This window comes from Pipra filicauda, unplaced genomic scaffold (genome assembly GCF_003945595.2).
Source record: "Pipra filicauda isolate LSUMZ 115617 unplaced genomic scaffold, ASM394559v2 scaffold80_size11013439_pilon, whole genome shotgun sequence".
Lineage (NCBI taxonomy): Eukaryota > Metazoa > Chordata > Aves > Passeriformes > Pipridae > Pipra > Pipra filicauda.
Window position 1 is genome coordinate 5,917,847 of NW_024104987.1, and position 15,595 is coordinate 5,933,441.

The 15,595-nt window shown below is 38.7% G+C and overlaps 1 protein-coding gene across 11 annotated transcripts in view; it reads left to right on the top strand.

Moving 5' to 3' along the window:
• Positions 1-15,025, top strand: part of SPAG9 (sperm associated antigen 9) — a 61,926-nt gene extending 46,901 nt beyond the window's left edge. For 6 of the 11 annotated variants that reach the window (XM_039390174.1, XM_027749501.2, XM_039390175.1 and 3 more), the window contains 11 exons: positions 569-764; positions 1,188-1,310; positions 1,851-1,931; positions 2,383-2,450; positions 3,644-3,792; positions 4,921-5,092; positions 6,059-6,172; positions 7,928-7,966; positions 8,836-9,012; positions 9,367-9,504; positions 11,326-15,025. In XM_039390174.1, coding sequence (XP_039246108.1) covers positions 569-764; positions 1,188-1,310; positions 1,851-1,931; positions 2,383-2,450; positions 3,644-3,792; positions 4,921-5,092; positions 6,059-6,172; positions 7,928-7,966; positions 8,836-9,012; positions 9,367-9,504; positions 11,326-11,441 — 1,373 coding nt within the window. In that variant the 3' untranslated portion in view covers positions 11,442-15,025. The remainder of the gene's footprint in view (positions 1-568; positions 765-1,187; positions 1,311-1,850; positions 1,932-2,382; positions 2,451-3,643; positions 3,793-4,920; positions 5,093-6,058; positions 6,173-7,927; positions 7,967-8,835; positions 9,013-9,366; positions 9,505-11,325) is intronic. The other 5 variants (XM_039390176.1, XM_027749507.2, XM_027749511.2 and 2 more) reach the window with 1 other exon arrangement.
• Positions 15,026-15,595: the final 570 nt, after the last annotated feature.

Below are 15,595 nucleotides of genomic sequence, written 5' to 3' on the forward strand. Positions count from 1 at the left end.
GAGGTGATACTAACGTTTGCTTCTTGCAAATGTTTTTGAGAGAACTCTCTTGTGCATGGTTTAAAGAGAGCTTTTAATTTATTCAGTACTTGAAGTGCAGATCTTGCCAACAAATGACTGGAGAGAAGGTGAATAAATGCCTTGAATTTTGTCAAGTCTTAGTAGAGATTTAAGTGAAGCTGCTTATTTTGTAGACATTCTTCCTGTTTTCTGTCCTATGCCCTTCAGAGCTGTATGGTGATGTGACTGGCAGTGGGTATGGGGTGGTTGGATTTGTTCACTGCTGTTCTAGTTAATCACTTAAAGGACAATCTGTGCCATCAGTCGCTGGGTTGATACATTAAGTATTTAAATTTAAGTATTTCAAGTGCATTTGACATTTGTTTATACAGTACAACCTGGGAAAGTTTGGGCATTTCTGATGTGATTTTCTTGTTAGATGAAATATGAGATCTGGATTGTGACTGTCTGGTCACTTCAGTTTTCAGTATGAAGTTCTGGCTGTTTTAAATAATTGAGAATTCTGTCACAGTTGTTAAAAGTTTTTCAAATTTTTTTGTTTACATAGATATTGCAAATGAAAATAATTTAGTAGATGAGAACATTCCAACAGCAGAGGAGGCAACAGAAGCAACAGAAGTCAGTGCAGGGACAGGAGAAGACACAGCTGATATTGCACAAACTGGAGTCTACACAGAGCATGTCTTTACAGATCCTTTGGGAGTACAGCATACAACAGAAGCATCTCCAGTGTACCAGCCTAAGTACATAGTCTCAATCCTCATACCTCTTAAAATGTATTTAAAATGAAAAATATAGTGTTTGTGGGAACATAGCATGGAGACAAAATGACTACTTTTTTTTTTTTCTTGTTAAGTGTGTTGAGGTTTGTGTAAATAGTCTTGGTACAAGACATGCTATGCCTTGTGACTCTTCTGCTGTTCCTCAGAGATCAACAATATTGACAGGCTTGAATGGAACCTAATTTTCCTTGTATAAGAAAATGTCCACTTGAAGAAATTCATTGTTATTGTCACTTCATCTGTGTCATATTTTCATGCACAGTTACACCTTAAGTACTTCAAAAGCCAGTGTAGGAATTAGCAGCAATGAAGTAAATGCCTAGGTTATAGCCTGAGTGATCTGTGCACTTCATTAAATGTATCTTAACTGGGTTTTTTTTCTAGTACTGAGTCAGAGTTATATAAAGATGTTGCAGTTTTGCCAAATGAGCAAGATCTAGTGAGAGAAGAAGCACAGAAAATGAGTAGCCTTTTACCGACCATGTGGCTTGGAGCACAGAATGGATGGTAAGGAAGTGATAATCTTGTTAAACTTATTTGTAATAATTGCTTTAAACTTGCTTCTTGTGCCTACAGGCCTGATAACTGTCTGGAGTCAAGATTAAGGGCAGGAAGATCTCAAGGGAGCCAAAACCTCGTACGCTTTGCTGCATTTAGGCATTATAGAATTCAAAGAAAGTATTGTAGGTGGTTAGCAAGCTCTTTTTGATGGATAACACTTTCATCTGCAGAAAAATTTTGTGGGTTTTTTGTAGTCAAAGAAATAGTTATGGTCTTATAATTCCATAACTTTCAGTATTTTATTATGCTAGAAAAATATATCGTACTTTTTACTACAAATGGATCTGCAAAGAGGTTTGTAATGCTTTAGGCCTTTGAAAAACTCATTCTGCTGCTCATGCAGTTCTTCCTTTCAGTCTGTACATAGTTTCCAGTGGAAGATGAAAACTTATTTTCCCTTTGATTGTGGATTTCAGTTGTAGGGGTTTTGCTTGTGGTTGTTATTGTCTGGTAGTGCTTTTAATCCCTCCTGATTTGTCTTTGCAGCCTGTATGTTCATTCGTCAGTGGCCCAGTGGAGGAAATGTGTTCATGCCATTAAACTTAAAGATTCTATTCTCAGTATTGTGTAAGTCCTGAAAGAATGTCATGTAAATCATAATGAATTTCTGTTAAAATACTTTCAAAGTAGTTTTTTGTTTCCTCCTCAGATATTGGGAATGTCAGTTGCCATAACTGCCTGCATGCTCTTTGAGGGATAGTGGAAAACATTCGGGGAGTAAGGAAAATGTATCTCTTGGAAATATGTAGCCCAAATGATGAGCTGTAGCTGTTTACTCAAAACAGTTACAGGTTCTATCCATGATGTTTTCTTCAGGCATTGTAGCTAGCTATATTTCAAGATTTTTGAACTGGATTTTGACACCTTGCTACATCCCTTTTCTTGAGCTATATTGTAGAAATCAAAACAGTAGGGCTAACATGGCTGTAAAAAGATGCTGTTTATACCTTACTTTAAACTTGCCCTCTGACCAGTGCAGTTTAACAGTTCCTATTGTTGTGCCTCCTTTTTTCCCCAGACATGTAAAAGGAATAGTGTTGGTTGCACTGGCTGATGGAACACTGGCAATCTTTCACCGAGGAGTTGGTAAGCATTCTGTTAGATCTGGAAACCAGTGAAGCTGTAACAGTACTCAGGAAAGAAATGTGCCATTTATGAGTAGTGTTTCAATAATGTATTCCCCAGTGGGAATGTTTTTTACAGGTTGCCTTGAGAAATCTTTCTAGTTATTTCAGTTGCAGATTCAAGTACCATTTTTGCACTGTCCTGGTGCATTAATGGAATTTTTGCTCGCTCTGAATTGGGGAATGGGATATATCTGAGCTAAATAGTGAAAAGCCACTTGAAAGTCCACTTTGATTATCATTTCTCTTGCTTTTTCGTTATGCTCAATAGTTGTGTCTTCTGTTTAATTAGTGTTAATTTCTCTGACCAAGTCCTTCAAGGAGACTTTTTTAAGCATCCCTTCAGAATTTCTGCCCAAACCACTTCTGAACCAGCTCCAGAAATAGGACCTGGAGGGGAAAGTCTCACTATGAGCAGCTGGAACTTATCTGTTGGCTTGTTTCCACAGCCTCCCTATTCGTTTACTCCTTTCCTTGTGATGTTCAAATCCCTATGCTCGGTATTTAAAATAAATAAAGAGGTTGTACAACACTAATGCAAATACTGGGAAAGATGCATCTGGGATGAAGTTATATTTTTAGTGGTTTTGTTTTATTGGGTTTTTTTAAGAATTCACTGTAGTAGCTTACAATCCTTAAGGATCTTTAATGAATGTCAGTGATGATCTGGGGCTTAGCTCTGTCTGCAGAAGAATTTTACTTGGTGTTGAATGAGCAAATTTAGTATGCTTTTAGAAGATTTCAGGGGCCCTTTTTTACGATCTTGCAGCATATTTAACATAAGATCTTGCTGCACTGGCCAACATCTCCATGTTCAGCCAAGGCAGCAAGTGCCTCAGGCTGTGTGTTGCCATGTACACTGGTGCCTGGCCAAGCAGTGCATTTAGCACTGGGTAACTTGCTGTTTTAAAAAATGTTTTGCTGTGTTTTGAACGTGAATCATTGTACCATCTTATTAAAAAAAATAACATTCAGGATACCGGGAGTTCCTATAACTAGTTGCTGTTTAATGAGGAGCCAAACTATGAATTTGTATTGACTTATCCAGATTATTACAGTGCTTTTAAAAAATTAGGCCGTGTACTTTTAAGTTATTCTTGAACTCATAGGAACCAATGTTTAGTTTTGCTTTTTCTTCTCCTTCTGTTCTCCCAGATGGTCAGTGGGATTTGACAAACTATCACCTCTTAGACCTGGGCCGGCCACACCACTCGATACGGTGCATGACAGTGGTACATGACAAAGTCTGGTGTGGCTACAGGAACAAAATCTATGTTGTTCAACCAAAGGCCATGAAAATAGAGGTAAGCTAAAATGGTGATGAGAATAATTAAATGGTGTTTTAATGCTGCAGCTCAAACTGCAGAGTAACTCCAGAGAACACCTGTTTTGTTCATCAGTACAGAAAGAAGCAACCAAACAAATTTGTTTTGGGAAATCTTGTTACGTTTTCTTAAGATGTTTTCACTGTTTTGGAAGACTTTTAGATGAGGCAGTTTGCAGTTATTGAAACCAATTTTTGAGTGGTTTAGTTGTTCACCTCTAGCTGGCCAGGAACTGGAAGTGTCCTTGTGCAGAGCTTGTGAGACAAGCTCCCAACATACTCTGTGTGTGCCTCATTTTATTCTCCACCTACCTGTAAACTTCTCTGTAATCTGTCTTTGCATACTTTAGGGGTTTGTGACTTAATCTTGAATGTGCTCTCCCTCCAGTTAGAGAGTAGTTTGTTTATGTAGGGTGTGTAATGTTCTGCAGTGTCTTATCTGTACCTGACATCTCGAGTGCAGAAGGTGGCTGGGGTTTCTGCAAGCCTTTAGCAATATTAATGCTTCAGCTTCTGCTAATTGGCCTGAGACATGATCCAGATCTTTTGAGGTTGACTGCTCAGCAATTCTGAAAATAATAACTACCCAATTAATAAGCTGTTTTTGTGAAGGCTGTGTATATATGGAAAAAAATGAAATGAAGTTCATGCAACAGTGACATTGATTGTTTTCCTGGTGGATAGTGTGTATTTTGCACGGGTGGTTTTGTATGTAAGAGTAAGTCATGACAGAAGTAGGAAGAGAAGCACTTTTTGGGCCCATGTATCTTGTGCTGTGACAGCAGGACCTCAGACCAAAAAGGCTTCAGGTTGAAGGGAGACAGAAGCCAGAGCAGGCTGGGATGTGATGTGTAAATGAAGACATAGTAGGAAACTACAGCTTTAAGATCAAACCCAAGGAAAGGAATCAGCAATTTTACTATTACTTTACCAGCACCATATGGTAGTTGTAACTAAGCTAAACATGTATCTTGTTATCTTGCAGATCAGAGGGTTGTGGTTGACTTAAGAAAATTGACTTAAGAAAGCGGTCTGAGAGTAACAGAGAAATCTTTCTTACTCTTTCCCATGTTTCATCTTTTGAATTTTAAACTCCAATGTTTCATAGAAGTCATTTGATGCCCACCCAAGGAGGGAGAGCCAAGTGAGGCAGCTGGCCTGGGTGGGTGATGGGGTCTGGGTGTCCATTCGCCTGGACTCCACCCTGCGCCTCTACCACGCGCACACGTATCAGCACCTGCAGGACGTGGACATTGAGCCCTATGTAAGCAAAATGCTAGGTAAGTTCCTGAGGAAAACTGCTGTGTTCTGACACCTCTTGCTGTCTGGAGCAGGCAATTCTCACTGGGTTGGGTGGAAGGCCAGGCAAATCAGTTTGTGAAAACTTGAGTCTGGAAGTAGAAGCCTAAGTCAGACTGTAAAGCATGATGAGAATGATGGGTCGTCTGTTCCAGTCTGTTGATCTTACCTGATGTCTGAAGTGCCCTTAAAACTCAGAGCTAATGAGCAAAATAGTGGTTGGATTGTGCAGGCACCAAGAGAGAAACCAAAAAAATTCTCTTTTTTATTGTACCAATGCCTTTTTTTTTTAAACTGAAAATAGGAAGAATCCACTACTTGCCTGGAAAAAATGCCTCTTTTTTTTTTTTTTTTTTTTCAAGAAAAGGCAAAACAGCAGACTTTTGTTGCTATTGAGCTTAATAAGCTGTCTGATTTGTTTGTTTGTTTGTTTGTTTTTGTTAATATCTATGTAAGAGCAGTTTACCCACCTACATAACACAACAAATACAGGTAAATGGGTTCTGGGAAATCCTTCACAAGTCACTGCTGTGCCATTGCACTTAACTGGTCAGCCTTGTGCTTGCCTCATCCTGCTAATGGATGAGAATTAATTTTAATGGATGAGAAACCATTATCTTTCATCTGGAAACTCACTTTTTTTTTTGTGTTTATTTTTTTTGGGAAGGCCCAAAAGATTTTACTGTGCAGCATCATGGAGCTGTTGTACCTCTTTTGCTTTCTCGTAGTTAATGTTACTCTTGCAGTATAGGTTCACAACTTAATTAGTGTTGTAGTCTTTTAGGTTATCTTTACAACTTAAATGTGCTCCTCTACTTTGTTTGTGTTTGAAATGGGAGGGAATTTACTTGTCTGCGTGGTTTGGGAGTTGTAGTTAAGATTCTCTGTTGTAGAACTAAAATTATTCTTGCTCATAATTTTTGATGAAAAGCATCTTTTGTTTTTAGGTACTGGTAAACTGGGATTCTCATTTGTGAGAATCACAGCTCTTATGGTGTCTTGTAATCGTTTATGGGTAGGAACAGGAAATGGTGTCATCATCTCCATTCCATTAACAGAAAGTAAGTAAAATATAAATCAATAGCTCTGTGCAATATGCTGTAGACACAAAAAAGAGTATTAAAACACCGTTCAGATGCTTGCTAATGGATAAAAAGCTTCACTGCCAGGTCTGAATCTTGCAGGTTTGTAACAGATTCGGGCCTGTGTGATGTTTAGCACCTAAATCTGTGCATGTGGTTTCAATTACTATGAGCAAAAAAAGCACTTTTCCAGAATCTCCTGTACTTCACTTTGATCAGAGTTGCTGTGGCTTGAATCAAGGGGACACTTTGAAGCCTTCGAGGTGTTCTGAGCATTAGCAGCATTTATAGAAGTTTATTGCTTATAAGAGACATTTTTAGTTTTCTAATTAATGTTATTTTTGATTGCCATGTGATCACAAAGTAGATTTTCGTTTCATTTGAGCAAGTTGCTGTTGTTGCTAATACAGTTTGTTTGGCTTTAGTTCTTAAGAATTCATCACAAAAATGGTAAAAAGGATTGTAACAGCAGTAGCACGACTGCTTTAAAGGACATGTTCAGAGTTACAGGAGCTGTAAACACATTCTTCAAACAGGTCACTAACTTCTAGGTCAAATTCCAGTCATGTAAATCCAGGTATCTGCATAACAACAGACCCCCAAACTCTTGTCATAGGCTGAAACTACTTGGGGGTGGGAGAGGAAGCATTCAGACATGGGCAGTTGAACTTCAGGAGAAAGGGGCATTCCAGCTCAAGGGCAAAACAAATCCTAAATAGGAAAAGCTTGGGAAGAATCTCTGTGTAAATTGATTGCATTTAAGCAACAACAACAAAAAAAAAATCCCTCAACACTTGTGCTGAGGCAATTGTTAAAAGAGGTGAACAAAAGTTTCGAAAAATAAAATACAGAAGTTTGATAGTCCTAATTGTGCTATGGTTACATAGAAAATAAGTATAGGATGACAGGTGAAATTTTAGGGTAATTTAATAGTGAAAACTCTTCATGTTGTATCTGCTTTGTTGAACAGCACACATGCATTGTTTCTCATACTGTTCCATTGCATTGTCCATCCATTCAGTAAATGTCTTTTTTTGCATTGCATGAATGTACTAAGGAAGGACAGACTTCCTGTCATGACTTTGAAATAGTTTAAATCATGCTTTCAAAAATTATAGCTCTTAATTTGCGTGAAGCTTATTTTAATGTTACCGGAGGAGTTTGTTTTAAACCAGGAGTGAACATGAAGAAATCCCTATTAAAGCTATTCAGTTTCATCTCTGTTTTGTTAATTGTTGGTGGGTCAGAACAGCCATTTGGGGGTAGCCTGATAGTGGGGTTGAGAACCCTTGTTAGGAATATTGATGGTTTTCAGAAACAGCAGTGGCATCTCTCAGTTCCCTGGGTCTCAGTAGCTGGGCAGCTTCGACATCAGCAGATGATGTTTCAAAAGGGCACACGAAAACATGAGTCGTTCTATATTATTTTGGAGCCTCCTGCCAAGGAAAGAGAGAAAGGGGAAACGTTGCTAATCAATAATAAACTTTAAACTGATAAAGCACATGACAGTGGCAGTGCTTTTGTGGTCCATTTTGTACTGAAACTTCTATAACAACATGCTGTTCTTTGTGACTTTTGATTGAATCTTCTGTAATTAAATATCTACTGTTTTTTAGGAGCTAAAATTTTAAGCTCTACCTTATCAAAAATCCAAAATATGAGTGGTGGGTTCTCATTAATCCTTCTCCTCTACTGTCATACCTATCCATTTCCCCTTTCCTCCTTTCTCACTAGCTGTAATCCTCCACCAGGGACGTTTACTGGGGCTGCGGGGTAAGTGCAGATCCTGAACAAAAACCTATTTTCAGGCTTCTAATAGCCACTTCGAGGCTGTTTCCCACTCCTTTATAGATTTACCCTTTGTATGTTCCTAAATGTTTTTCCACTTGCAGTTACTGCATTGCAGCAGTTTTATGTTTGCTAAATGGCCACCAATCTGCTCAGCAGTTTAGCATATCATCCTGTGTTGCAGCTGAACTCTCATACAGACTTTGTTTTTCTTCCAGCCAATGTGATACCACATCTTATAACTTTGTCATTAATCCACATCATTTGCTGTCTTGTTACAAATCACTGTTTCTTTCACTACTTTGATAGTCTTTGGAATGGAGATGGCTTGTATGTCTAGCATGAGTACTTCTCTGTTTTGATGGATTTCAAAACTCAATAAAAACTAGATGTAGAATTGTAATATAGGGTAGCTCCTTCGTGCCCACAGGTGGCTATTTTTAGAGAATTTTTGCTGGCAAGGGGATACCCTATGATTAGTTGGAATGCAAGTGTCTTTAATTATATGTTTAAGTACATTGAATTTGCTCACCCTGAAACACATTAGAGGTATTTATTTTCTATGAAAGATATAGTCCTTTCACAAATTATTTTTTTTCCAAAAGTAGGATATTGAAATCTGGTGTTTATGCTAGACTAATAAGAATCCTGCTCCATTTTCTGATGTACTTAAAATAACGAAGCATGCATTCTTTTTCTTTCCAGCTCTGTCTTGAATTGGCATTGCTGCCCTCCTGTTTCATTTTTATCTAAGTTGGCTTTTAGCTTTTAGATGGTACCATAAGGTTTCTTAACAAATAACCGCTTCTGTCATTTGCCTTTTGAAGTCGAGAACAACTTCTCTTCTTTTGCAGCTAATAAAGCAGCAGCAGGCTCTGGAAACCGTCCAGGGAGTGTAATCCGTGTGTATGGAGATGAGAACAGTGACAAAGTGACTCCAGGGACGTTCATCCCCTATTGCTCCATGGCACACGCACAGCTTTGCTTCCACGGGCACCGCGATGCTGTGAAGTTCTTTGTCGCTGTACCAGGTGAGGTTTTGTCACCATTCTTCAAATGAAGCTGGGTTTTTTTTTTTTTTGTCTTCATTTTCTTAGTTAAACACAGTGTTTAGAAAGGGTGTAAAAGTCATTGTATGAAGTCATACATTCAGGAACAATATATTATATTTCGTTTACAAGACTTGTCTGATTGCTGAGTGCAGTGCTGTTTAATGGGAGGAAAAGGGTTTGGTCACAAGTAAGTGCTTTGCTTCCATCTGAAAAAAAAATACTGTGGTGAGTACATGCCTATTAATAAGGCAGTCAGTGCTTTAGGCATTGTGTCATCCGCTTGATTTTATTCTGTGAGATATGGCATAAAAATGTATTCTTTTTTTGATCCAGGTCAGGTTGTTTGCCCACAGAGTAGTGGTGGGACAGAGCTAACAGCTGATAAACAAGCCCAGGAATCCTTCAACCAGAGTCCCTTAAAATCAATGTTGGTGATAAGTGGTGGAGAAGGATACATTGACTTCAGAATGGGTAAGAAACCTGAGCTTAAAATGCGTTGTAACCTCTTCATACTTTGAAGGTCATTAACCACATAATAACTGCTGCTGTGATTGCAGAGTGCCTTTGTGTGGTCAGTATTTACAGGTTTTGTACTGCAAGGGTTGAAGTATTTTTATCCTGAGACACACCTTCAGCTTCTTCTCCTCAATAAACCATGACCTTTGGGATGACTGTGTGAAAAGTTTTATTTGAAACTCTGCTTTGGAGTCATGTACCACCTTACTGTTTATGCTTTCAGTCTTCCTTTGACAGATTAATCTTCTGTCTCAAACTGCTGGAAAACATGTCCTTAGTTACTTAAAATGCAGACTGACTATAAAAACAAGTCGTGCATTAAGTGAAGAACACTCAATCTAAAATTTACTCATTTTTGAGTGAGCAAGGGAAAAAGTAGATCACTGTTATCTCAGCATGCCCATCTTGTTTGATCACTGCTTTTCTTGGATAGCACTTTTGTATGATCTAGCCCATAAAAGAATTCTTGTTGTAAACATTATTTTGTTTTAATTGAACTCTTTGGGGAAATAAACTGAGAGCAGTTGTGGTTCTGTGCTGGAGACCCCGACCAAAAAATACGTAAAAAGGTGTCACAACTCTTAAACCTGGTTTTGACCTTTTGCCTGAATCTGTCTGTAGTCTTTCAAAACCAACCAAACAGCAAAACAACCCACAAATACCACTACAAAGGAAATTCCAGGAAGGCCAGCCCAAATTCTGTCATCCCAGTCAACGACAAACAGGTTCCTGCTGGTAACCCTGGCGGAGCTGCGTGGGGGCAGGGCTTGGGGCAGTTCTGTGCCACACTGCAGTGAGGACTAAACCTCTGCACTTACTCCAAGGCAGCTGGAATAGCCACATTCCAAGTGTGCATTTTGCTGTCCCTGTGGCATGAGGCAAAGCCATGAACTGAGCGTCAGTGCTGCACTTTCATTAGCTCAGCCACTGCCACGTGAGCCCAGCAAACTGGCTCGAGAGCAGCTTTGGGCTATTCTGTGTTTAGATCCCTCAGCCCTCCAAAGGAGTCTAACCAGAAAACCAGCCAGACTGTGATCTAACACCTTCCTGAAGGTGTAGGTCAGTTCCTGTTTCATCTGATTAAACTGTACCACGAGACTGCCTCTGGACTGGTGGTTCTGGCTGTTTGTGTGCAGTTTTTGATGGTTGGTCTGTTTTGACCAGGTTTGATCCCAGTTGGCTCCTGTCACCCAGAGTTCAGATGCAGTTACAAAACTGCTCTTCTCATTTGAAGAGCAATAATGGAGAATATGCTTAAGGCTGTCTTTGCCAGTGTGTGCAGAGTTGTGACAAGCTGGGATAACGGGAACAAGAGGAAAGAAGGGGGAAAGTTTATCATAGACATGAACGTTGCATTGTCTCAATTACAGCTCTTGTTCCAGAGCATTTATATGTTTATCCCAGCACACTTCCTTGTAGCAAAACCGTCTCAGGGTCTGCCTGGGTGGTGCTGCAAGTTTGCAAATTAGGTGGTTGTTTCTCTGCCTTAAAGAGTTCTAAGTAATGTAATGTCTAGAGTATGGATACTTACAAAACTGCCATTAATTTTTGAGGCTAGAACTGAAGAATATGGCCAGCAGAATACTAAATTCTGAGATACACACTCTGTTTGTAGTGTATACATTCCCAGACTTTAATATGCTTTTATATGAGCATTTGGTAACTACTGTCTCTTCAGTGTTTTTCTTGTAGACACAGATGTCACTTGTCTCCCTGCATGTGGTGTTGATGCTGTTCTGGTTATTGGCTGCCTCAGTCAAAGCTGTTGTTTTCCAGGTGATGAAGGAGGAGAATCTGAACTCCTTGGAGAAGCTCTACCACTTGAACCTTCTGTAGCCAAAGCTGAGAGGAGTCACTTGATAGTGTGGCAAGTCATGTGTGGCAGTGAGTGAGCCCGTAGGATGCAGCTGGAGACCTTAAAAAAACAAAAAAGAAAAAAAAAAAGGAAAAAAAAAAAGCTTCTGCATGTTTTTTTTATTTTGTGAACCTGTTTCACTACATGATGTTGAAGCATTTCTTTGCTGTTTAACTTTATATTGCAAATCTGTCATACCTTTAACTATACAGGAATTAGCTTGTGCTGTTTTACTGCACCCGTGTTACATGGAACAGTATAAGGAAATCAGATCTTTCTCCAACTGATGTGCACACCATAGTGAGCAGCTGAGGCATTACTTTTACTGTACCACAGCAATCTAATGTGTTCACTTCTTTGGTAGCCTCACTTGAGTTTGGCTTTGTTACAACTGAGCTTCATTTCACTGTATAATGCATTGAGTAAAACAGCAAAGTTATTCCCAGAGTATTTAAAAAAATGGACAAATTATAAAATGGATTATTAAGACTCATCCAAATATTCAGTGAGGGCTAAAGCAAACTGTATATTTCAGCTTCTGTTTTCAAACCTGGAAAATCTTGCTTACGGTTAAAAAATCTTGTGTTAACGGTTTAATTTCTTACATTCATCCGAGTTTTTGGGGAAAGAGGGGACTGTATAGGAATTAAGAATACAATACTTAAATAAAAACATGTTTTCGTTATTGAATCTTAAAGTTTGAGAACTGCTGCCCTCAGTAAAAAGCAATTTTGAGCATAATGTTTTTCCATCTCCCTGACATGGAACAACTGTTTCCAAAGGGTATTCTTAGGATGATTTAAATTGGAAAATAACTGCAAAAGTCTTGAACAGGGGATATGTTTTGTTCTTTTCTTGTCTTAACTCCTTATGTCCTAAGCACTAGAATGATCTTCTCTGCCTAGCTGGTCAAACTCATGAGGCACTACATGTGTGAAGGTTAAAGACCTCGATTAGAGCATGAGAAAAGACTGAGAGTGTACAGGAAAAATGCATTCTGCCCAAGTGAGATCGTAAAGGAACTTTAGTGCCAGATGATTAGGTACAAAATGTATTTTTTGTAGCTCCATACCCCAATTTAGTAAAAAAAAATAAAAAATAAAAATTTAGCAACAAGATTATCAGGTAACACTAAGATTGAGAAAATTAGTGAAAGTCAGGAGACTCTAATATTAGGCTGACATTCTGTCTACTCACCATCTATTTTTTTAACCATAAGTGTGAGTTGAAGACTGTCTTCCTTTTGCATTGAAATTTCTACATTAGTATCAGACCTAAGTTAAACACTTCATGATTTCTGTACTTCAGAATATTTAAAAACCCAGATTTGCTCTTTCATTTTGTCTCTGGAAAGTAAAAGTTTTGAGGGGTTTTAATAAACATCCAGCATTTACCCCTGAAAGGCTGGGACTGTTCAGATTGGCAGAGAAATTCAGTCACTTGATTATGTGAGAGAACTGAACAGTTTCAGAGGAGTAAATATAGAAACACTTTTTTAAAACTGCCTAAACATTTTTATGCAATAGGAGCAGTTCTGGTCTATCAGGCAAACATGTGTTTATATATTTTCTTAATTTTTTAAATGAACACATTTAGCTGAGGTCTATTGTGTAAATATATATTTAGGCAGCTTTTTCAAATGCATATCATAGCTGATAAACCAGAAAATCTCCATTCAGGTCTATTGGTTAGATTTATATGTATAAATACTTTTTAAGCGACATATTTTGTACACAGCTGTTCCTCTCGTAAATATGTATTTAGGACATGAACTATGTAGTAAAAATCCTTATTAAAGATGTCTAATATCTTGGTAGTATTTTTCTCTTCAGAATGCCAAAAGTGATGAGAGCATGTTGTTCATAATTTGCTTTCCAAATTCATCTTTAACGTCACTCTTAAAGTACTTTGGCTTGAATATAAAGTCTGGAAGCTTATTAAAAAATATACTAATACAGAAAGTAAACTGAGTCAACACTCTTAGACCTATTTTAAACTTATAGGCATGTATGCTGAACATGAAGCACATCTGAATTAACTTATGGGATTGGATGTCTTAAGAAAAATGCTGTCTAAACTTTTACTGTTGTGCAGAATCTTCACTGTGAGTGGTGCAGTTTCATTGCTTTTCCTGCCATTTTCTTGAACTTCTTTTTTTTTTTTTTATTTTCCTCTTTGGGAAACACCATCTCCAAAGTTTTTACTCACTGGTTGATTGTCACATTCTCATGTTCTCAGAAAGAAAAAAAAAAGCGCACAATTCTGTTCCTTGGTTCTCGTGTGGGGTTTTGTTTGTTGTTAGAGACGAGCTGTTTGAACGGCGTCGCTGCTGCAAACTGGAGCAGCTCAACCTGGCAAGTGTGTACCTGGTCCTTTGCCAAATGTAGCTGGTCCACCGTGCCATTTTAGTCACCTCAGTGGGCCAACTCTTGCAAATATTTCAGAGAATGATTGTTTCTGTCCAAAAGTGGAAGGGTTTTAAAGCAGACAATAGTTTAACTGTATACCACTGTGGGTGTAGATAAAGGCATGTGCACTTCTCTGTATTTCTCATTTAAAAACTCTATCCCCTGTCCTAAGGTACAGTAGATTAACTGGGTCCCTGTTGCCATCACAGTGCTCTGGGATGTATAAGCTCTCCTTAGGGTGGCTTTGAAGGGTGAATAAAGCACGTAAAGCCCAGGCTCTGAGGTGACAATACACCCCTCAAATCCGTCTCAAGAATGTGTTTATGCATACACTCGTGATTAAAGCATCATATAAATAGGAGCTAATCTCTTGATAGCTACAGCTTGTTAATAGTTTGGAAACATTTCGAGCACAAAATATGCAGCACATGACTTGCCTGGGTAGGGGTGTTTGCATGGTGAAGGTGAAGCTGCATCGTCCATTCCTTGGGAAGGCCTTCCTGCCTCGGATGGGATCGAGCTGACAGAGCGTAGACACTTTATCATAGGCTGCCTTAGTAACAAAACAAATGTTAAATCTGTTTTATTATACTAACTGTTCTAAAGAACGTGTGTCTTTTAAAAATGCTGTGTAACTGAATATTTATTTCCATGTGAGTATTATAAAAGTTACCAAAGGATTAAACCTGACTTAGCACTCTGTAAGTGGCCCTGTTGAGGTGGGGTCTTGTGAAGGCCCCGCTCTGTAAAACGAGACACGGTAAACTCAAATACAGTTCTTTAGGGAAATTAAATGTTTTGGTTTTCTAACAGGGTTATGCCATATTGTAACAACCTATGTTGCACCTCAAAGCATTTTTCTATACACTAAATGTCTCTCCCGCCCTCTAACAAGATTAAGTTTCCTTTATTAATTTTGTTGATGCACATTTCTCAATCTTTTAAACATATATTTTAAACATTTTATGGTCTGTAATTTTGGAAAGTTTTGTCTGTTGGACACTTTACGCTGAATTTTACTTGCCTCTGTAATCTGAGATGGATACTACAGCGTTAAACTTGCTGTCTGTTAAAACTTGAGGCTTCTTTTCTGTGAGCAGAAGAGCTCATATAGCAGTGTAGTTATTTCAGTATTTATTTCTATTATTGAATCCATGGGGTTCAGAATGTAACTTTGTACATGAAATATATATAAATATGTATATGAAACATGCATCGGATCTGTGTGTTCTTTGTAGTCTCATGTTAATTCCGCAGGGTTTTCGTGCTACCAGAAGGCACAACAATTGGGGATTTTACAGCAACAGCTGAATATTACCATCATCACTACAGGTAGTGATATATTTGAGTCAGCCCCTGGCCAGTCTCATCTGCTCTCTCATACTGGGCCCAAGCAAAAACTGTGAAGAACAGCTTGGTTCACTGACTGGCTCCCAAATGATGCCATGATGTCTGTGCCTCCCGTGGGATATGGATCTGGAGGAGATCTGCTTGATGCAGCTCGGATGAAATGGGTGCTTGCACTAAGATTTATTTCTGAAGTGTTTTTAGCATGGATTTGTCAGAGCTCAAATCCTCCCTGGTTGCTACTTCACAGCAAAGGAAACGCTGTGGTTTTAAGGCAGAAGAACAAGGACTTGGTGACTGCAGAAACAGAACACTTGGCCAGAGCCAGGTTTTACCTTTTCCCTGGCTCACCTGCCCCTTTCTAACCATGTTTGCCCCAGCAGTGTGTGTTGGTCAGAGAGTCCCAAGTGCCCCTGAGGACAGCTGGCTACCCTCG